Source organism: Myotis yumanensis, unplaced genomic scaffold, assembly GCF_028538775.1.
Source record: "Myotis yumanensis isolate MYYU_CA2020_CCGP unplaced genomic scaffold, mMyoYum1.0.hap1 SCAF_11, whole genome shotgun sequence".
In the NCBI taxonomy this organism is placed as follows: Eukaryota; Metazoa; Chordata; class Mammalia; order Chiroptera; family Vespertilionidae; genus Myotis; species Myotis yumanensis.
In genome coordinates, this window is record NW_027223762.1 from 39,869,600 (window position 1) to 39,894,291 (window position 24,692).

At 36.2% G+C, this 24,692-nt stretch overlaps 1 protein-coding gene and 1 pseudogene across 2 annotated transcripts in view; one reads left to right on the forward strand and one right to left on the reverse strand.

Moving 5' to 3' along the window:
• Positions 1-24,692, reverse strand: part of PPP3R1 (protein phosphatase 3 regulatory subunit B, alpha) — a 65,007-nt gene that overhangs the window by 21,803 nt on the left and 18,512 nt on the right. For both annotated transcript variants that reach the window (XM_070429370.1, XM_070429368.1), the window contains exon 2: positions 6,196-6,235. In XM_070429370.1, coding sequence (XP_070285471.1) covers positions 6,196-6,235 — 40 coding nt within the window. The remainder of the gene's footprint in view (positions 1-6,195; positions 6,236-24,692) is intronic.
• Positions 5,004-5,361, forward strand: LOC139019574 (small ribosomal subunit protein uS10-like; annotated as a pseudogene).

A 24,692-nucleotide genomic window follows, 5' to 3' on the forward strand; every position in this document is an offset into this window, starting at 1 on the left:
AGATGCTATTACTCTTTCTATTTGTCCCAAGTCCTTCCTTTCTTATATTTTTTTTCCATATTATTTGCTCTAACATTCTGAAGGAGAGCCAAGAATTTATACATTTGCTAAATGGTTAGCTAGGCTTTTACCAGCTAAAAAAACTGACTTCTACATCACAAATATAAAATTATTCAAATTTGTAGCAGACTACCAAAATACTATGTCATAGACCTCACTGCTGAATCTACAAATTGTTAAGTGCTGCCATAATATCAAAATTTGACAGTATGGACCAAAAAATCTGAAATATTTAGAATACAGTAGACAAACCAGGTATTTAATAAAAGGCCCTATAAGAGCAAAATAAGGTAACAACTCAAAGCTTAGATGTTCAAGTTCAAGCACTAAACTTTAGAAAACCATTCATCCCTCTCTTCTTTCCAGCTCTAAAGCTTTACTGAAAGAAAGCAGAATAGTAGTAATTCTCAGTGAACTAAGTGAAATTAGAATTTAGGATCATCAAATTACTAAGTAAATGATAAATCAAGGTTAGTAGATTGCTTAAGCATGAACTGTGTGACACATTTATGAAGGTTTTTAATCTAAAGTGACAAAAGCACATATCAATTTCAAAGTTAATGACAAAAATTTGTAAATAACAAATGGCATTTTAGCTTAAAATGTGTAAGAACATTTGTATCTGTTCACATTCAAACTGAATTTTTATTGATATTAGTCATTAGAACACACATTACTTAAAAATTGGAGTTACTCTAGTCCCATTTAAGAAAGGAAACAAAGGAATGCAGATATGAAGGAAAAAATAAAATTAAGTTCAGATTAAGTTTTTCTCTGAAAAAGCTTTATTTTCACAACAAAGAAAAACCCTAGTCTAATCTGATTGAGAGCAGAAATTAACAGCACAAAGTCAATTATCTCTACATTTTCAAGTCACTTGTAAATATTCACATCAGAAAAAAAAATTGCTTGAATATGAGGTTGTTTACTTAAAATTAGAGCAGTTATCCTAATGGCTAAAGATGTATTCAAGGTTTCTACAGATACTTCATTATGCAAAAGAAAACATTGCTTAAGAATCTGCCAGCTCTTCTTGGGTCACCTTCTAATCAAAGAAAATTGAGAAATCTTTTTAGATAAAAAACTATTATCAGTCCATCATCTACATTTAGTCTACAAAATAGGCCCTGTACTTCATTTTATCAAAACCATTCAGAATTACACTGGTTTTATCAACAGTAATAAATAGTTGAATCTGATTTTCAATTTACACTTTCAACTGTGCCCCAATCTAGTTCTCTGTTTAAACTATCTAAAGTAGTATCTTACACAGTCACTTTTCCAAGTCATCATGCCAAGTTACAAGTAAGGTCTCAACTTTGAGCAAATTACCCCAACAGAGTATACATTTCCACTATAGTCCAGACAGGTTAGCTAACAGACAGAAACAAAGTCACAATGGCCTAGAATAATTTAACTCAATGAAAAGTGAACACTGAACTGAGAAGTGGGGGGTTCAGAGAATACCTCTATGTCTTAGACAAGTCCAGTTTGCCTAAAGTAATTCATGTGTAGACAAACACAACATAATCTTATAACATTTATTATAAGGGAGGCTGTATAGGATTGGGATTAAGCATATGACTCTGGAGCATGACTGCCTGAGATCAAATCATAGCTTTGTTCCTTTACCTGCGGCTGTGTGATTGAGATCTTTCTGCCTGTTTTCTCTTCTGTACAAAGGATTAAGTAATAATACCTCTCATGAGACTATCATGAAGATTAAAAACATTGATGTATGTGAAATGCTTAGAATAGTGCCTGGCACATTTGTTTTATTATTCATGAAACAAATAATAAGTGTGATGATTGGTAACTACGGAATTTTCCTAAAGGTACAGCCTTTAAAATTACCCAACTAGTTGTCTATGCAACACAGCTAGTTCAGCTGTGAGCTCTTACTAGCTTATTCAGTCAAGAGATACTTACTCAGCATCTGCTTTATGTACATGGTTTTTAATCCATCAGATTTAGCAATTATGCAATAAAATGAAGGTGACCTTAAAGTTTCAGTAGATAGTAGGGAATAAAAGTCAGTTTACAGGCCATGAAATTAGCAGAAATACTGAAATGGAGATAACTGAATATGCTCTTCTAGGAAGCTCAAATATGAGAAAAAATGGAGAAAAACTGGGAGGTACATGAAGGGTCAGGATCAAGGAAGTTAATCCTGTCTATAAATTGAAGAGAGATGGAGCAGCTGAAAAACAGGGAGAACCTTACAAAACACAGTCCTGTAGATGAGAGTGGATGAGATCCAAAGCACAAGCAAGGAGGCTTACCTAGAATAAGGGGGTATGAGCATGTGATTGGGAAAGTTTGTGTGCAGTGGGGAGGAGTGGAAAGTAGGGGGAGTTGGAGATAAGGAGATATGAGGTTAACACTTAAAATGTTCTCAATTTTCTTAAGAATTAGGAGAGAAATCATTGAGTAAAAGTAGGATATTGGGAATGACTATGCAGGGTGTCTGGATAGAATGATGAAAATCTAGATGCAATTTAAGGAGAATGAAAGGGACAAATGACCAGACAAGTGAAGAATTAATCAGTATTGAATACTAATACAGCTTTCAAAAACAATTTCAAAAGTCAGTCCTTCTGTGAAGCTTTTCTTAATTTCCTTAACCAAGGATAATTTCCACTCCCTGGGACCCCTGTTTTTGTTTTTCATAAAGATTTAGTTCCACTATAATAATATATGCATTCCTCTTTTCCCCAGTAGCTAGACCATAGCACCTTGTGGGTGTTTATCTGTGTCATGGGCCGAAGACAGTACCTTACCTTTTAAAAAGTAGCACAATTAAATACTAAAAGAACAAAACAGACAATAAGTACTTGAAGAACAGGAAGGACCAATGAAAACTGGGACAATTATAAGGCCTCACTGAGAACAAAGAATCAAACTGGGTCTTAAAGGAATGAGAAGGCATGACAGGGTTTAACCCAAACAGGGAAGTATAAATATTGAAGTGCCTCAAAGACTGGTTTTAACATTCTTATCTTATATATAGATAACATTAAGCTCTTCCAATAATGAAGAGGTTTGTAAATAAGAAAAAAAAATTTACAATGTATGGATGGCAGGAAAAAGTGTTGGTTTTAATGTGAACAAGTTCATTTTGGAGAAATTAATCCAAATCATGTATAAAATATACAAAAGTACACTGTATTCTGATGAACCAAGGAGGGAGCAGAGAGGGAAAAAAAACTATATACTGGCTAACAGAATAAGTCATATAGATTTATTGCTGGTTGAATATTCGCTGACAAGTATAAACCTTTCCTGACAAGGTTCAACAGTTTCACTAAGCATAGATGAAGTCTTAAGAAAGAAGACTAAGTTCTAAGGATAAAACCAAAAGAGCTTTAACAGTGTATGACATTTATTTCATATACCACACATTAAAAAAAAAAACAACTTGGATTTTGCCATCTGGATGTGCGGAAGGCCATCCATCTTGCCTTTTGCCCTAATATATTTTTCTTTGCAACCAGGTAAAAGAAGCGAAGAGAAGAACCTGGGAAATACTTAGGACCTCTGTTCCTTGACCAAGAAACAAAAACTAATTTCCTAGTGCCTCATTCCAATCAGAGTTGTACAATACTTCCAAAACTCAATCTAAACTCCATTTGCAGTATGAAGCCTAGTTAATTAGACTTCCAAAACTCCTTCTTGCCCATTTAGCAAGAATAACTGTCACACACTCAAAGTAGCAAGGTACAATTTTGAGCACACCCTTTTGATTCTAAAGAAACTATAATACCGACATACTAACTTTGCCAGAAATAAGAATTCTAAATCTAGCTAACACCTAAAGCATTAGCTTGTAAAAACTCTAGTTTGATCATAGTTCAGATAGGTTAGGCAGTGATAGAGGTGACACTTCTCAAATTGGGAACCCTATAATAGGGTTCCAACAAACTTGTTCTGTAAGAGGCCAGATAGTAAATATTTTAGGCTTTATGGACCATATAGTTTCCATTGCAACTACTCAACTCTACCACTGTAGCATAAAAACAGCCATATGTAAACAAATGGGCTTGACTGTGTTCCAATAAAACTTTATTAACAAAACTGCCGATAGGCAGTAGTATAGTCACAATCAGGTTTCGTTTAGGTCAATTTTTACAAAATGCTAGGTGCAACATTTTATCTTTATCTATATATATAAAAGCCTAAGCGACCGGTTGGTAGCTATGATGCGCACTGACCACCAGGGGACAGACGCTCAATGCAGGAGTGGAAACCACAGGCATGGAAGGAAACATGGAACAGACTGATGAATCTCAGAGGGAAGAGGGGAGGGGAGAGGAGAGGGTGGGAAGAGATTAACCAAAGATCTTATATGCATACTAGAGGCCTGGTGCACAGAAACCTGTGGGGATCAGGGTGAAACCAGCTCTCCGACATTCCCCGAGGGGTCCTGGATTGCAAGAGGGTGCAGGCCAGGCTGAAGGGACCCCACGGGTGCATGAATTCATGCACTGGGCCTCTAGTATTAAAATAAAAATATACATTTGAAAGTGAACATAATTATGTAAGAAATTTATAAAGGAAAGCCTGAGAAGAAAAACAATAAAATGTATGTAGTTCAAATGGCAGAATTCTGGGTAATTGGTCATAGAGTATCACTCATTTAAAAATAAATTATATAACTTACAAAATGGAAGATAAAAATGGATGAATAAAAACAAGTAATTTCTTTGCTACAAGGAAATAAGCAGGGTACTTACTACCCATGATAGATTCTTAGGAGAGGAAAGATAACATTTACCTAAGAGTTAAAAGACAATGAAGTCAAGTAAGTAAGGAACTTGATATAACTCTTTGAAGAAGACAAGGTTGAAGCTGCAGCAGAGCTCTGTTCCACTGGCTTCTGCTCCTGACTCACCACTGTTTGCTCTTACGGAGGAATAAATCCATCAGGAAACCATGCCACAGCCATGGCTTTTAAAGATACAGGAAAGATATCCATGGAACCAGAGGTGGCGATTCACTGAATTAGAATTACTCTAACTAGCTGCAATGTAGTCTTTGGAGAAGGTGTGTGCTGACTTGATCAGAGGAGCAAAGGAAAAGTGAAAAGACCAGTTTGGATGTCCACCAAGACTCTAAGGATCACTACAAGAAAAACTACCTGTGGGAAATGTTCTAAGACTTGGGATCCATTTCAGATGAGGATCCACAAGCGACTCATTAACTTGTATAGCCCTTCTGAGATTGTTAGAGCTTGTTAAATATATTATTTCCAATAATATTGATACAGGAGTCAAGGCTTAAGACACCATTGCAGATACTTAAATCAACCTTTTTAATAAATTATCAATTGTTAAAACAAAACAAAAACTTGACACAAGAGCATTCTACCCAGAGCTCAGAAGCAAGCAAAGTTGTTGATGAGAATGAAAGAAATTGACAAGTGTTTGGGGAAAAGAAAGCAAACTAATGAAACATAATGAACAACAAGAAAAATGGTTTTAATGAAAGAAAAAAGGATGAGGTACCTCATTGCAAGGTAAGAGGTCTCCAAACAAGGCAGGAGCAGCTCCATCAAACAGGGATGAAAAGGGCAAGGAAGGTTTAGAATGATTTGGCGTTCTGTGACCTCCTCATGACATCCAAATTTACCAAATGTCTCCATTCCAATTCTCAGGATCTTCCTTTCCCCTATCAATGGCCTTCCACACAAAAAAACCTTTTGGTTTTTTTGACTGATCCTTGAATCGACATCTAACAGTGTCATGTTCTGCTTTTACATTCTCCAATACAGTCAGAAATAACAAGCCCACCCACACTGCTTAAATTCCTCATTCTCCCCCAAAAAGATTTTTTGCAATAGCTACTTGGACTACCAAAGTTTTGCCTTTGTAAACACAAAATAAGTAAGTTAATTGTTCAATTAAGCCACTGATATTTGAGGTTTGGTTTGTAACTATAGCATACTGCAGATCCCAATAATAAAAAAGTCTGTAAAAAAAAAAATTCTCTATTCTGATTAAGACTATAAGTCAAATTCACTACCCATTTTAAATAATCATGTGCTAATATTGCTACACAAACATATAGAAGTATGTGATATATAAATATAAAGAGAAATGTAAGTATAAAACAAATTAACAAGAACATTTGACTTACAGTGTGAGCACATTTCCAAAGGATAACTTGCCTCATTTCCCTGAAGGAAAAAAAAAAAATTATTAGTTACACAACATTAGTAAATTTCTTTAAAAAGTTTATATTTACATTGAAATATAATTTTCTATATTAGGAGGGAAGTGGATCCAATGTCAGACAGCCAATTCCAATTTTTCTTTTTATGGGACATCTTATCTAATGGTTAGGGTCTAAGTTAATACAATTTATCTGAATCCCTAACTTATAAAGAAATATAAAACCACTAGTATCTGTTTTTTATACTAGGATTCTATATGAAATTTATTTAGGAAAAAAAATGCTCTAGAAAAACTACAGACCTGAGCCAATGCTTACATTGGAAAATATCTTGATAACTAAACCATTTGATTAGTAATGGAACCAATAGTAGTTCTAAATCTGAAATGGTCAAAATTCCAACTATCATATATTCATTCACATGAAGCAAAAACCATTAAGATCACTCTGGTCAGTGTAGCTGTTGATTAGAGCGTCATCCCGCACACCAAAAGGTTGCTGATTCAATTCTGAGTCAGGACACATTATCCAGGTTACAGGTTTGATCCCAGACCAGGGTGCTTATTTATGGGAAGCAACCTATCTATATACATCCTCTCTCTATATATCCCTCTCTCTTCCCATATCTCTAAAATCATTACAAAAACATATCCTTTGGTGAGGAAAAACAAAATTAAAGCCATTAAGATCTTTTTTAAAAAGACCACAGAATTTAAAGTAATGTAAATTAAGTTTTTAAAGTTCAGAGATAAAACTGTGTACCATGCATCCTATATTCCATCAATCTAATACTGACATTAAGTGTACAATAGAATCAACATTTAAATACAGGGGTGGGAGACCAAGATGGCGGCGTAGGTAAACACCGGAGACCGCTGCCGCAAACAACCATTTCAAAAATACAACTAAAAGACTGAACGGACATCACCCAGAACCACAGGAAGGCTGGCTGAAGAGAGACTCTACAACTAGAAGGAAAGAGAACAGCAAATCGAGGCTCAGAGGCGGCGCAGTGTGGAAAATACAAAGGTACCGAGGTGCGCACGCAAAGCAGGCTGGTGGCTGAGGGCGCGGTTGTCGTTTTCTGTCAGGAGTGAGTCTCAGACTCTGGGCTCCAGATCCGGGCGAGTCTCTAGGGACCCAGACTCAAACGGGAGAAGCGGGATTATCCGGCATCAGTTGGAACCTGAGGGCAGCTTTCTCTCCGAGGTTTGCAGCGGCTGCCGGGGTTCTGAGAAGCAGAGCCTCTGGGAACGGGACTGAGCGTGGCCATAACTGCTCCCTCCGCCCGCCCTGTTGATCCCGCCCCGCCCAAACCCTGCGCACAGCCATTTGCCGATCGCCTCAGGCAAAGGTTGGATTAGCGCCTCCCCAGAAGGCAGACGTTTTCCATACAGCTGATTCCTATAGCCAGTCGGCCTGGGGGTCAAATCCCTCTAGTGTAAACTACAACAATTAAGGCTTGGCTAGAACAAGACTGCGCACAGAGACCACAAGGGGGTGCACCAAGAAAGCATAAAAGATGCGGAGACAAAAAAACATGACAGAAATGGAGGATATGGAGCTAAGAATCGCAATTTTGAGGGCTTGCCATAAATTTGTGCAGAGCCTCACGAAAACTAATGAGACCCTCGATGCTACGATAAAGAAATTAGAAAGTAAGCATACACGGACTGAAATAAAGAATATTATACCCAATAGCAGACCAGAGGAGTACAATAATCAAACCAAAGATTCGACAAAAAACACCCAATTGGAAAAGCAAAATGAAAAAAGAATCCGAAAGTGTGAAGATAGTGTAAGGAGCCTCTGGGACAGCTTTAAGCGGTCTAATATCAGAGTCATTGGAGTGCCAGAAGATGAGAGACAGCAAGATATTGAAAACCTATTTCAAGAAATAATGGCAGAAAACTTCCCCCACCTGGAGAAAGAAATGGACTTACAGGTCCAAGAAGCGCAGAGAACCCCAAACAAAAGGAATCCAAAGAGGACCACACCAAGACACATCATCATTAAAATGCCAAGAGCAAAAGACAAAGAGAAAATCTTAAAAGCAGCAAGAGAAAGAGGCTCAATTACCTACAAGGGAATACCCATACGACTGTCAGCTGATTTCTCAACAGAAACTTTGCAGGCCAGAAGGGAATGGCAAGAAATATTCAAAGTGCTGAATACCAAGAACCTACAACCAAGATTACTTTATCCAGCAAAGCTATCATTCAGAATTGAAGGTCAGATAAAGAGCTTCACAGATAAGGAAAAGCTAAAGGAGTTCATCACCGCCAAACCAGTATTATATGAAATGCTGAAAGGTATCCTTTAAGAAGAGGAAGAAGAAGAAAAAGGTAAAGATACAAATTATGAACAACAAACATGCATCTATCAACAAATGAATCTAAGAATCAAGTGAATAAATAACCTGATGTACAGAATGAACTGGTGATTATAATAGAATCAGGGACATAGAAAGGGAATAGACTGACTATTCTTGGGGGAAAAAGGGGTGTGGGAGATGCGGGAAGTGACTGGACAAAAATCATGCACCTATGGATGAACACAGTGGGTGGGGAGTGAGGGTGGAGGGTGGGGTGGGAGCTGGAAGGAGGGGAGTTATGGGGGGAAAAAAGAGGAACAAATGTAATAATCTGAACAATAAAGATTTAATTTAAAAAAAATAAAAATAAAAATAAATAAATACAGGGGTGGGCACAAGTAGGTTTACAGTTACGAGTTTATTCTTTTATTATTTATTTAGTAATTATTGTACTTATTATTATTAACCTACTTGTGCCCACCCCTGTATATACTTATATACCCTAAGTTATTGAATACTTTCTGAAAAAAACAATTTAATCTGTCTGGCTAGCCTGTGCACTCTGAAAAGTATCTCTTATTCTACATAATTTAAGGTCTATGAGAGTATATCAGCAAATCAGTATCTTCAATTTGTATCATTTTGCCAATAACTGAAAATTATAGTGGGTAACTGTAATTTTCCAGAACCTATTAATTTAATTTTAGGTCACCTTAAATATAAAATATATACTAAAGATGGAAGAAATTCTTACCATACTCTTCCGTGCTTAAAATATTTAAATACACCTTTAAAAAAATCTTATTACACACAACCTAAAATTATGTTTCTTTCAAGGCTCCAAGAAGAATATAATACTTTGGATTACCATTGGGAGTTTTAAAAAAATAATTAATGCTATAATTGTTTTATATGTGATGACAAAAGGCTTATATGAATTTCAGGGAAGACTTCGAAACCAGGTCCTTATTTCTCTAGCCCCCTGACCTTTACAGTGTTATCAATTCTTTATAAATTGTATCATCTATCTTATATCACTCGCTGCTAGCCAGCATCCACTAAGAGCCAAGGAATAGCCTGACCAGGGAATAGCAGGACTCCTCAGAACGTCTCTACCATCACTGAATGCTTCATCTCTCTCCTAGGCTTCAAATCCATATATCCAAAAGGTTATTTCAACCTCAACCTGTCTAATTTTATACCAAGCAAAAATATCTTTCAAATATTAAGGTAAAATGCTTTATCCAGGTAAATATAAAAGACATTTTCCTCATTTTTAAAGGTTTTTAAAACATAGCTATTTAACACAAACATAGTGTTTATGTTAACAATGCATTATGTGGTATATAATGTGTAGAAGTAAATTCTTTGACAATGGCAGCACAAATGTGATATATATTGTCAATATCTTACACTATGAGAAAAACATTATTTAAAAGTAGAGCATGAGGGCTGGATTTTGAGTCAATCACCAATGGCCAATGATCCAATCAATCACACCTAGGTAATAAAGCCTCCATGAAAACCCAAAAGGGCAGCTTTCTGAGAGCTTCCAAGTTAGTGAACACATGGAGCTGTAGGGGGAGTGGAACACCTAGAGAGAACATGGAAGTTCCTCACCCCTTCCCTTGTACCTTGCTCTGTGTGTCTCTTCCATTTAGTTGTTCCTGAGTTAGCTCCTTTAAAATAAATCAGTGATTTAGTAAGTAAAATGTTTCTCTGAGTTGTGTGAGTTGCTTTAATAAATTAATTAAACCCAAAGAAGAGGTCCTTGAAACCTCCAATCCATAGCCAGTTGAACATCTAGAACCCCAGGTAACAACCTGGACTTGCAATTGGCATCTGAAGAGGCGAAAAGGGGGTAGTATTGTAGGACTGACCCCTTAACTTGTGGAATTTGGTGCGATTTCCAGGTAGAGTGTCAGAATTGAGTTAAACTGTAGTGCACCCAATTAATGTCTCATAATTGTGTGATATGCGAGAAAAAAACCACACACACACACACACACACACACACACACACACACAGTAATTGGGTCCCAAGAGCCTTTTATATATATGCTTAATAAGGCTTCAAATAAATAAAAGCAAACAGAACTGAAAGGAAAATAGACAATCACATTAGATTTTTACATTTCTCTCACAGTAACTGACAGATAAAAGTAGACACTCCCCCCCTCCCCCCAAAAAGTCAGTAAAGGTACAGAAGATCTGAGCACACTGTCAATCAACAGGTCCTAAAACAGAAGAATATTATTTTCCGGTTCACATGGAACACTGGCAAAGACGACATTATTCTGAGCCTCAAAAAAACTCTCAATAAACTTAAAAGGTTTAAAATACAGTGGGGCCTTGACTTACCGAGTGTCCCAACTAACGAGTTTTTGAGATACCAGCTGTCTCTCGGCTGATATTTTGCATTGAGTTGATAGAGTAATTTGAGTTAACGAGCTTTTTAACGAGCTCCTTAACACGCTCGGTCTCAGAACGAATTAAACTCGTAAGTCAAGGCCCCACTGTATACAGAATATATTCTCTCATTACAATGGAATTAAAGTAGAAAGATATTTGGAATTATGGAAGTATTTGGAAATAAAACAAAATTCTAATAAGCTATAAGTCACAAAGGCAATTAATTATGAGAAATCAGAAAATATTTTGAATACAGGATAAGCAGTGTTTTGAAGAAAATACTATTTTACAAAGAAATTCTAAAATACAATGATCTGTTCCCACATTAGAAAACTAAAATAATAGTAAAAATTAATTAATTAAACCCAAAACAAGGGGAGAGAGAGGGGAAAAAATAAATTAATGAAATAGAAAGTAAACAAACAGAAAGGTAAATTAGTAAAACCAAAAACTTATATAAGTTTTTCTAAATATATAAAATATATTCTAAATATATTCTAAATATATAAAAATCAATTTTGTAACTTAAAATAGATGAGTTTCTTGAAACTAAGTCAAGGAAAAAGAGAAAAACTGTACACCTCTATAGCTGTTAAACTGAATTTGAGTTAAAAAACCTTCCCTCAAAAAAACTACACCCATATGGCTTCACTGGTCAATTCTATCATATACTTGTATTTCCAAAACATACCAACCCTACATTAATTCCTTCAGAAGGTAAAAGAGAAAGGACTAATTCTTAACTCATTTTATGAACATCATTATCCTGATACCAAAATCAGATGACACTCCAAACATAGAAAACCCAATAAACTATATTCCAATATTTCTTCATGACCATGAATATAAAAATCCTTAAAAATATTTGAGCAAATTAAATCCAGAAAAACATATTAAAAGAAAACATCATGACCAACTCAGAATTACTTAGCAATGCAAGGTTGGTTTAATATTCAAAATTAATGGAATTCACTACAAAATTTAAAAAAACCACTAATAGTCATTTTAACAGATACAATAAGAGCATCTACCAAATACCAACACCCATTCATGGTAAAATAAGAACTCAGCAAACTAAGGATCTTCCTCAATCTATAAAGGCTATCTACAAAAAGCCTACAGCTAACATCATACTTAATATGGTAAACACTAAATGTCTTCTATCTAAGAGCAGAAACAAGATACATAAAGATATTTGCACCAGTACAATAAGACAAGATGCAAGAAATTCTGGCACAGGAAAAGGAAATTAAGAAAACACTTCCATTCAGAAAATCATCAAAAATACAAAGTATTTAGTGATAAAGTTAATAAAATATATGTAATGATTGTACAATAAAGGTTATTGAACACAGCTGACAGACATTAAAGATTACCTTAAAAAACTTAGAGCTATATCATGTTCATAGATCAGAAGACTAGCTGTTAAGATGACAGCTCTCCACATACTGATTTAAAAAAAAAACACACAAAAAAAAACACACATAATCCCAATCAAAATTCCAGTAAAATATTTTAAAGACGCCAGTAAATCAATTTTGAAATTGTATATGGAAATGCAAGGGACTAAGAAGCCAAAATTTTTTAAAATCAACTATGTTGAAGAACTTACACTATCTGACTTAAAGAATTATCCACACACAGTCACATATCCACATACCCACATTCAATCTTTGCAACAAATGATGCTAAAACAAATGGATATTTAAAAAAAAAGAAGAGACAAAAAACCTGGACATTTAACAACAACAGATATATACACAGCAAATAAGAACGTGAAAAGATGTTCAACATCATTAAACATGAGAGAAATCCAAATTAAAACTACCATGATATGTGCAGCTAGTATGTATATGGCTAAAAAATGCCAACATGTGAAGTATTGCTGAAAACGTACAACAAATAAATGGTTTTGTGTTGGGCAGAATTCTAAGATGGCCTTCTGAAATTCCTAGCACCTGGTATACACCTTCTCCCAGTTATTCAAACAATAACCTAGGTACTGTTGCAAAGGAATTTTGTATATGTACTTAAGGTTCCAAATCAGGTGACCTTATGGTAAGATTATTCAGGTGGGTCTGTTGAAATCATAAGAGTCTTAAAAACAGAGCGAAATTAGAGATGCAAAATATGAAAATTCGACATAAGGGAGATGAAGTAGGCTATGTGCCATTGAATGCGGAAGGTCTCTAGGAGCTGCTGAGAGTGGTCTCCGGCTGACAATGAACAAGGAAACAGACATAATCCAAAAAGAGCAAGAAACTGAATTCTGCCAATAACCTAAAAGAGGTTGGAAACAGAACTTTATCCAGAACCTCTAGATGAGAACTCAGTCTGACATCTGGATTTCGGCCTTGTGATACCCTGAAGAGAATCTGTGCTGAACTCGGACCTACAGAACTATGAAATAATAGGTATTGTTTTAAGCAAATAAGTTTATGAAAATGTGTTACCCAGCAACAGAAAATTAACACCCAGACATATAGTATTTGTGGCTAAAAATAAAAATGTTGACATACCAAGTGTTGGTGAAATTTTTATACATTGCTGGTGGGAACTCAAAATGGTACAGCCATTTTGAAAAAAGTTTGGTGGATCTTAAGTTTAACATAACATTCAACAAAGATTTATGCACACATTTTCATAGAAGCTTTATTGTTAACTAGAGGCCCAGTGCATGAAAATTCATGCACTGGAGGGGGGCCCCTCAGCCCGGCCTGCCCCCTCTCACAGTCCGGGAGCCCTCAGGGGAAGGAGGTGACCCGACAATCAGAGGAAGGCGACGCTATATCACACCTCTGCTGCTGCCACTGCCAGCAGCGCAAGCATCGGCCAGCCCTGGTTACCTGAGCCTGGGGTGGCCCTGGGTGGCTGGGCAGCCACCATCAAGGCTTGCCTGCACTTCAGGCCGGCCCTGGGCAGCTGGGGAGCTGAGGGGCCTGGGGGTCTCCGAAGGCAGGCACGTGGAGCGGCCGGGCCTATGGGCCTGGCCTTGCCACAAGCCTGCCGCCCTGGCGGGGCTGAGGATACTGGGCACCACCATCTTTGGGTGCGGGACAGTTAATTAGCATATTCCCTCTTTATTGGCTGTGGGTGCCGCCATCTTTGGGTGTGGGGCAGTCAATTAGCATATTCTTTACTTATTGGCTGTGGGTGCCGCTATCTTTGCGATGGCGTGAGGGTCAATTAGCATACTCCCTCTTTATTACAAAGGCTAGCCCAAACAAGAAACAATCTAAATATCCATTAACTGTCAAATGGACAAACAAGCTGTGGTGTCTTAAGACATGGAGTACTACTCAGTAATGAACAGAAAAGACTACTGATATACACAATGACATAAATAAATCTCAAAAGCAATATGCTAAGTGAAAAAAGTCAGATACAAAGGTTACATACTACATGACTGCATTTACAAATACTAGAAAAGGCAAGCTACAGTTATTGAAATATCAGGGGTTGTGTGTGTGACAGGTGGGAGGGGAGTGTGTTCAATGCAAAGGTGTACTGGGTTAATATTTTAGGGTAAAAGAAATTATCTACATCTTAATTGTGGTGGTGCTTACAAAATGATATACATATGTTAAGACACGTTAACTGTACACTTAAAATATATTATATGTAAGCTATATCTCAATAAAGCTGATTTTTTAAAGACTCAACAAGGAGTCCAAGTATAATGGAATTGTTTCATAACACTTAAAGTCTTCAGTTAAGAACGATAAAAATATCATTTTCTTTAAAATAATAATATAGTTTTTTATAAGATACCTATACATTTCAAGGCAGCAAATATATATTTTTCAGATTACTCTTGCAGAACCACGCCACGAGAAGCCAGAAACTTAGTAATAGTAATCTTTACCACTATGATTCTTTCATCCTTTAGTTAGTCCCCTCCTCAGATTTTAAATTCTATGAAGACAACAGTTGTCTTATCTTTTGATATCCCCTGCCAGATTTAACAATGTCCTAAAATTTATTCAAGGAAGAATTTTGTAGGTGCATGTAAAACTCTAGATCAGTGATGGCGAACCTTTTGAGCTTGGCGTGTCAGCATTCTGAAAAACCCTAACTTAACTCTGGTGCCGTGTCACATACAGAAACTTTTTGATATTTGCAACCATAGTAAACAAAGACTTATAGTTTTGATATTTATTTTATATATTTAAATGCCATTTAACAAAAAAAAAATCAACTAAAAAAATGAGTTCGCGTGTCACCACCTCTGACACACATGTCATAGGTTCGCTGTCACTGCTCTAGATAACCTTAAGGAACTTGGTTTAATTAGCATTTTAAGCACCAATGTGTTAAAGAACGTGGTTAAATTAAGGGCATTATTGCCAGATTCAAGAAATTCTTAAAAGTCAAGTTACTAAAGAACTTTAGATTTTCACTTTCCTTGATGCTCACTTTTCATAATGAGCATCTATTGAGCATTGGTTCTACATACACTTTAAATAAGCAGTACTCTTAACAGTGAAGTAATATTTATAGTTCACAAGGAGAGCCTATAACCAAATAAGACAATGTTGTCATCTCTTAAGTCTACTCGATAAAGATAAATATCTAAATATTCTGACAGCGTGACTTAGAAAATATTCTAAACTTTACAGTATGCACTTATAAATTTTATTTTTATTCTCATATCTTGACACTCTAAGATCAAAGTAACTCTAAACAAAATAAGATAAAATATTTTCATTTCTTTGCCAGAAATTTTCTTTAGAAAATACTTTTCTATTCTTACTGACTTAGTGTGTACCAAACCTAATAAAATTTTTAAAATACTGAATATTGACTTGAAGAAAAAGTTAAATATATCCAAATGTCTTTATCTGCTGAAAGATAAAGCTTGCCAACTTCCCAATTAATTGAATTATAATAATGAAATCAATCAATTTTTTTCCTATGGTAAAAATCAATGACCACCTTAATAACTGTTCTAGAACAGATATCCCTTGTTCTTAGAAAACAAAGTATGAAACTGGATAGGTGAAATTGGGGGAAAGTGAAAAGATCAAAGGGCAGAAACAAAAAATAGAAATGGCTGATATCAATAGCATTCTGTGGACAAGTCTGTCTCTCTATCAAGCTTTGAGTCCACAAGTACCCATTTCTTTAGGCGCTGACTTCTCCATGAAGGAAATAAGAAACTTAGACTAGATGAGTACAAGGGGTCCTTCTAGCTGTATTAAGCTGTTTTACTATTAAAGAAGATGCTAGTCATATTTAAATATGGAAAGAAAAGTAAGACAGAGGAAGATAGAACACTGAAACTCCTTAAAGGACCCTGTTGGTCCAAGAGACAAAAAGTTTCCCAAATACTGTAGAGTATACTTTATTTTTTATTTTCTTTCACAGGCAGTACAAACATCAGTGTGAAAAAGGAAAAGACAATAAACCTCAGAAGCACAAGTTGTCGGCAATATAAATCAAATATGACCTTAGAGCAACAAATCTGGCAAAAGGTAGTTTTTTTGTGGACACTCTATAAGAATTAGTTATGATGCTCGTCGTATGGCAGGAATATTAAAACAGTATATTACTTTAAAAATGGTGACTAGTTTTCCAATAAAACAAAAGTAAAAAACTGTACTTTTCACATGATTTTAAGAAGGGGGAAAAAACTAAAAATTTCTAGCTTAATAAATGCTGCCGAAATTACACCCTTGCTTGAACTCATCTAGCGGATGTTTGAAGGTATATATGTTAACTATTTTAAAGATCTTATTGCATAATGGGCCCTGAAATAATCATACCTATTATTCAACTTTAGTTTAAAACGTACCTATTAAATAACCAATAACCTAACCAATCCTATTTTTCTCTACTACTCAATATTATGATTTTTGAATGTTTATCTTGTATGCTGAAATATTATTGAACTCATTATTCTAAGGTGTGTGGGATTCTGGGGGCTTTTTTGGGTAGATTTCTCAGGATTTTTTATATGGGCAATCATGTCATTTGCAAATAGGAACATTTTTTCTTATTTTCCAACCTATATACCTTTTGTATTCTTTTTGTGCCTTACTGAACTGCTTAGGACTTTTAGCACTATGTTTAAAGAGTGATATTATCTTTGAGAGAGCATATTATTTTTGCCTTGTTACTGCATTCAGTCTTTGCCATTAAGTATACATTAGCTGTAGGTATTTATAAATGTTCCTTATCCAAGTGAGTTATTTCTTTTTGTATATATATGTTTTTTAATGTTTGTTTTTTTAAAAATCATTAATGGGTACTGAATTTTATCAGATTCTTTTTCTCCATCAACTGATGCAATCATGTGATTTTTCTTCTTTAGCATGCTAATATGGCAGATTATTTATATTGCATTTCAAAATAGTGAACCAGCCCTGCATCCCTGCAAAATTACATATTGGTTAGTTCTATCTGCTTATGTTTTGTTAAGGATTTACCCATCTGTAATGATATGGGAATACGAATCTACGGGGGGGGGGGGGGGGGGGGGGGGGGGGGGAGATGCTTTTTTTTTTTTTTTTTTTTTCTTTCCATCAAAGCAATAGGGGCTATTCAAATGATCTATTTCACACTGGGTGAGATGTAGTACATTTGAAGTTTGTATTTTTCAAGGAACTGGTTCACTACATCAAAGTTGTTAAATTTATTTGTACAAAGTTATTTTTAGTATTTCCTTATTATTGGTGTTCATGTCTGCAAGGTCTATGGTGATATCCTCCATTTCACTCCTGCCTGATACTGGTAATTTACTTCTTTTATTCCTCTCCATCTTGCTAGAGGTTTGTCAATTCGATCTTTTTGAAGAACTGGCTCTTTTTTTCATTGATTTTTCTCCATTGTTTTTTCTGTTTTCAATGTTACTGATTTCTGCTTTCATTTATTTCCTTCCTCCTCTTTGCTTTGGGTAAATTTTGTTTTTTGTTTTTTTCTTTGTTTTTTTTTTTTTTTAATTTGTTGATATGAAAGTGAGAGGGGAAGGGGGAAGAGAAAGAGAGAGAGCGCCCGACATCAATCTGCATTCATTAGTTGATTCTTGTATGTGCCCTGACCGGAGAACGAAACTGCAACCTTTGCGTATCGAGATGACTCTCTGAACAACTGAGCTAGCTGGCCAAGGCTGCTTTTTGCTTTAAGGTTCTTGAGGTAGGAGCTTAGATAATCAAGTATTTTTCTTTCTCAAATGTGCATTTAGTGCTATAAATTTCCCTCTTACCATGGCTTTAGCCATGTCCCACAAACTTCAATTGGATGCATTCTTATTTTCATTCAGTTCAAAATATTTTTATTACCCTTGAGACTTCCTCTGAACCATGGATTATTTAGTTGTTCTGTTCAGAGATTTTTCCAGTTATGTTTCTATTACTGATTTGATTCTGCTGTGGTCAGAGAACACATTCAGAATGATTTCAATTTTTATATTTGTTGAGGTTTGTTTTTATGGCCCAGTATATAGCTTATTGGTATAGTTCTGTAGGCATTTGAAAAGGTGGTATACAGCATAATTTGGTGGAGTGTCCTATATGTGTCAATTATATACTAATGGTTGATTGTTGTTGAATACTTCTATATTCTTGATGATTTTCTGCTTAATTGTTCTATCATTCGTTGAGAAACAGGTGTTGAAGTCTCCAACTATAATTCTGGACATGTCTCTTTTTCTCCAATCAGTTTTATCAGTTTTTGCATCATATACTGGTATTTTGCAGCTTTATTGTTTGATGCAAGCACATTTAAGATTGCTATGTCTTCTTGATGGATTTATCTTTTTGTCATTATATAATGGCCATTTACTGTTTTGGGTAATTTTCTTTGCTCTGAGGACTACTTTATCTGATATCAATATAGTCATTCCTGCTTTCTTAGGATTAATGTTTGCATGATACACCTTCTTCCTTCCTTGTACTTTAAATATGCTTATATCGTTATGTTTGAAGTTTCTTGTAGACATCACAGGGGTGGATCATGTTTTTAATCTACTTGGGCAATATCTGTATTTTAATTGGTATATTTAGACCATTTATTTTTAATGTTATGAGTATGTTAGGGCTAATATGCCATTTGTTTCCTTTTTGTTCTTTGTTTTCTTTATCCTGCTTTCCTGTGGGTTACTTGAATATTTCTGGAAATCCCTTTCTGACTTACCTAGTGTTTTTAAGTATATATCCTTATGTAGTTTTCTTAATGGTTGCTCAATGTATTACATTATATAAACTTTTCACAGAATACTACTGTCATCATTTTACCCTCCCCACTTATAGCTATCCTAAATATTTCCTCTACATACTATTAGAACCACATCATAAGTGTTATAATTTTTGCTTAACTGTCAAACATAATTTAGAAAACGCAAAAGAAAATCTATTGTACTCAGCCAAACTTTTACACTTTGAATTATTCTCTCCAAGATCCATTTATCATTTCTTTCATTTTTTTTAAAAACTTCTTTTAGCAATTTTTTAGGCTAAGTAGGGTAGAGACATATCCCCTTAATTCTTTCATCTGAGAATGTCTTGATTTCCCTTTCATTCCAGAAGAATGTTTTCTCTAGATATAGGGTTTGGGGCTAAAGGTCCTGGTTCTTTTCTTTTAGCACTTGAGAAATGTGTCATTTCCTTCTGACTCCTTTGGTTTCTGATAAGAAATCTGTATTCTGAACTGTTTCTCCTATCTATATAAAATCTCATTTCTCTTGTGCTGATTTCAACATTAACTTGTCTTTAGTTTTCAGAAGTCTAACTTTGCAGTATCGTGGTTTAAATTTCAATGGGTTTATTTTGTTTAATGTTCACCAGCTTCTTAAATTGCAGATTTACATCTTTTGCCAAATCTGGGAAATCTTCAGCCACTATTTCCTTAAGTACTTTTTCAACCTTGTCCTTTTTCTTTCTCTCCTGGGAACCCAATGACACAAGCGTTAAATCTTTTTTATAATCCTACAGTTCTCTGAAGTTCTGTGGATAATTCTTTGCAATCTATTTTCTTTCTGTTGTCCAGATTAGGTATTTCCTTTTGTTCTTGATGCTCTATTCTGCCATTCACTGAGCCACTCTATCAGTTATTATATTTTTCAGTTCTTTATATCTTCTATTTATTTGCTAAAATTTTCTATTTTTTTCATGTTTCATGTCTATCAACTGTTTTCATTGAAGTGACAGGCTCACTGCTCATAATGTCTGCCAATATTCAAATGTGAATAACCAGATTTTGTCAGATGTTCTCAAGTAAGTTTTGGTGGTCTATGAAAAAGGCAGCTAGTTCACCTTGAAAATCACATACTTGTTTTTTCTCAAAATAATCCTCTTAAGTTCAGTATGCAGAAGTGGTGCTTTGTAAAGAAATCATGTTATCATTCGGAATAGTAAGATATATATACACAATGATTAGATGTAATAACATACTTTTTACTGCTTTACCAAGGATATTCTTACATGAAGCTGGAGTTTTTTAAAACTGCAATTGCATGGCAGTGAAGAACTCAAGAACTACTAATTCAGCATGTTGCCAACCATTGGTATTACCAGCCACTGGTTTTGCACCATCAGTGCAAATGTAAACACAGTGAGCAAAACAAATGATGTTTTAGTGTTACTGAGAAAAACAGCTGATCCAATTTAAAGATCTTGATTTAAATTTTGCCAATAGGGAATATTGACATTTAAAGAATTTGAAGAGAAGTTCACCAATAAAAAAAGAAAACAATTCAATATAGCAACAGAACCAGTACACTATGGATCTATTCTAATAGTGATAATATTCTATTATGGTTTCATAATAATACTCTATATTACTCTGTAATACATAAATATGCCCCATAGCATTCTTTATAGCAAAAAAATAAAAACCCTAGATTATGTATTGTAGTCAATTGTCATGTCTCTATTTGGCATTAATTCCAAATAGTAAATTGGAACAATTAACTCCTCAGCCTGTTTTATGTCTTTCATGACTTTGATTTTTTTAGAAAGTATTGCCTAGTTATTTTGTAGACTGTCCCTCAATAGATTTGCCTAATACTTCCTCCTGATTAGATTCAGATTATACCCTTCAGGTAAAATATCATAGAGGTGGTAGTATGGTCTTTCCTGATATCAGGAAGGAGATAATGTTGATTTTTCACATTACTGGTAATGTTAACTTTACTTAATTAAGGTCTGCCAGGTTTCTCCACTGTAAAGTTAATTTTCCCCTTTGTTTTTAATAAGCATACTATGAGAAGTTAGTTTTAGACTATGTAAATATCCAAGTTACTCCTAAAACTTTTGCCCATTCATTTTAACATCTATTGATGATTCTTGTCTCAGTTAATTACATTATGATGACTGCTGGTATAACCAGCCTCTAACATGATCCCCATCTCCTGGTACTCACAGCCTTGTATAATCAATCCCCTTCCCTTGTGTAACTTGCTTTTAACCAACTGAATATGACAATATTATCACTTCTGTGATTGGGTTTCAAAAGACTGACTTCTATTTTGCCAAGAGTTGCTTTGCTAGCTTACATGTTTTAATAAAGCTAACACAGCAAGAAACTGAGGGCGGCCTGCAGTCAACAGCCCACAAGAAACTGAATGCCGCCAACAATCAATGAGTGAGGAAGTGGATCCTTCCCCAAACCTTCATACACACCCCAATGTGTGTAATTCTAAGCCACTACACTTTGGGGTAATTTGTTATGGAGCAACAGATTAACTCATACAATTGCCATATGGTAGATTTCTAATTCTTTCATTTCTTCAACATTTATTATTTGGCTTTCTACTGTAGGGAAAGGCTTTCTTTTCTCCTTCATTTCTGTATATATTACAGTGTGGATTTATGGACTTTATTTTAATGGTTATAATCTTTTATTATCATCAAATTTGATGCATACATTGTCCCACATTTGGCCAGTGTGAGTCCTTCCCTTCAGTCTGGTTCCTGTGTCCTTTTAACATGTCCCCATCATTCTCTGGGCCCTCATTAGTCCTGGCACAAGATGTTCCAAGCAGACATTATGCTTTCTCTGCCCCAGTCCTGAAATTAGCTATTTCTCCAAGGAGCCCTAGGTCCTTTTAGTTGAGAATGGCTAGTGCAGGGGTGGGCAACCTTTTTGTGAGTGCATGCCAAACCCAGCAAAATCTGACTCAAAATTCTTCTGCGTGCCAACCCCAATTTTGTGAGAACATGTTACGCCTACTTGATATCTCGTAAGGTGTACGTATGTGAAGAACCTTGAAGAAATAATAAAATTCATTCGAGAGACAAAAACACAGTATATGATGATGAAAAATACACTGATATCCGACAGAAAACTTTATGACTCCGTTTGATATTATCAGTGGGACTTTTGCTGCTGCATCACGGATGACAGAGATTTTACATCAGGTTTATATTTCGTGACCTTCAGAGATATGCACGAGCTACTACTTTCATCTGTCAGGCTACTCCTATTACAAGACTTAACAAAATTCATCACTGAAAACAAAGATTCACAAACATATGTGGATGAAACCAAAACACTGGTCGGATCTAGGAAGGCAGGGAGAGTTAAGGCAGAGGCATAGAAATTGCTCTTCCCCTCTCTCGTCAATCCATGTCTATGGTCTTTAAGATAACTTGTTATGTAAAATTATTTATTTATCTAAGATGCACCTAAACTGAATTTATCTGAAAAATAAAAAAGTTGATATTAAAAAGAAAAAACTGTAAATGGAAGATTATAAGAGAGGGTTTCGTGTGCCAGCAAAAGTTACTGGCGTGCTATGTTAGGCACGCGTGCCAGGGGTTGCCCACCCCTGGGCTAGTGGTATCACTTGATGAAGAAAAGTTCTTAATTTTAATGTAATTCATCATCTCTTATTTTAAACTATGACTAATTCCATGCACACCTGCTTATTTTTACTGAGCTGTCTGAGTTAATTTTTACTATATGAATTTGTATCTTTATATTGCTTATTAATATTCTGAAACGTTTTTTTCTACATGTAAAGAGGGCAAGAACCTACTATTTATACCCTTTTACAGAACCATTAGTGAGAAGGAGAGGGGGAAATGCCCATCCGTGTGCACTGTAATATGCTATGCATAAACAAGTAATAAATACTGCATATTCTCTGGTTCCTCAAACATATAGTTTTGAAACTGTAGAGGGCCATGGGCATCCAGGTGGTCATAGTGCCCATCAGTAGATGAGTGGATAACAAAGGTGTGGTAATTTATACAATGGAATACCACACAGTAGTAACAAAGAAGACTCTCTTACCCTTTGAGACAGCACAGAGGCCCTGAAGAGTATCATACTAAGTGAGATAAGTCAGTCAGAGAAAGACAAGTATCACATGATCTCACTCATATGTGGAATCTAAGTAACAAAATAAACTGATGAACAGAGTGAATCCAGAGACATGGAAGCATGGAACAGAGAACAGAATCTCAGAGGGAAGGCAGGGGAGGGTGGGTGGAAGGTAATCAACCAAAGACCTCATATACATATATGCATTATCTATGGACACAGACAATAGTGTGGTGAAGTCCTGGGGTAGGGAGGGGGAGGGCCAGAAGAGGTCATTGGGGGGAAAAGGGGACATATGTAATACTGTTAACAATAAAGAATTAGCTGCATCCAGCGGCGGCGGCACCCGCCGTGACCCCGACCCTCCGCCCCCGGACTCGACTGGCAGCGCATTTCCCCCAGCCTCGTACTGTTGTCGGAAGCGAGAGCCTGTGCTTAAACTTCACAACTCCTATAACTCCCTTTTAAAGTATATTACAACTCGGAGACCAAGATGGCGGCGTAGGTAAACACCGGAGACCGCTGCCGCAAACAACCATTTCAAAAATACAACTAAAAGACTGAACGGACATCACCCAGAACCACAGGAAGGCTGGCTGAAGAGAGACTCTACAACTAGAAGGAAAGAGAACAGCAAATCGAGGCTCAGAGGCGGCGCAGTGTGGAAAATACAAAGGTACCGAGGTGCGCGCACAAAGCGGGCTGGTGGCTGAGGGCGAGGTTGTCGTTTTCTGTCAGGAGTGAGTCTCAGACTCTGGGCTCCAGATCCGGGCGAGTCTCTAGGGACCCAGACTCAAACGGGAGAAGCGGGATTATCCGGCATCAGTTGGAACCTGAGGGCAGCTTTCTCTCCGAGGTTTGCAGCGGCTGCCGGGGTTCTGAGAAGCAGAGCCTCTGGGAACGGGACTGAGCGTGGCCATAACTGCTCCCTCCGCCCGCCCTGTTGATCCCGCCCCGCCCAAACCCTGCGCACAGCCATTTGCCGATCGCCTCAGGCAAAGGCTGGATTAGCGCCTCCCCAGAAGGCAGACATTCTCCATACAGCTGATTCCTATAGCCAGTCGGCCTGGGGGTCAAATCCCTCTAGTGTTAACTACAACAATTAAGGCTTGGCTAGAACAAGACTGCGCACAGAGACCACAAGGGGGTGCACCAAGAAAGCATAAAAGATGCGGAGACAAAAAAACATGACAGAAATGGAGGATATGGAGCTAAGAATCGCAATTTTGAGGGCTTGCCATAAATTTGTGCAGAGCCTCACGAAAACTAATGAGACCCTCGATGCTACGATAAAGAAATTAGAAAGTAAGCATACACGGACTGAAATAAAGAATATTATACCCAATAGCAGACCAGAGGAGTACAATAATCAAACCAAAGATTCGACAAAAAACACCCAATTGGAAAAGCAAATGAAAAAAGAATCCGAAAGTGTGAAGATAGTGTAAGGAGCCTCTGGGACAGCTTTAAG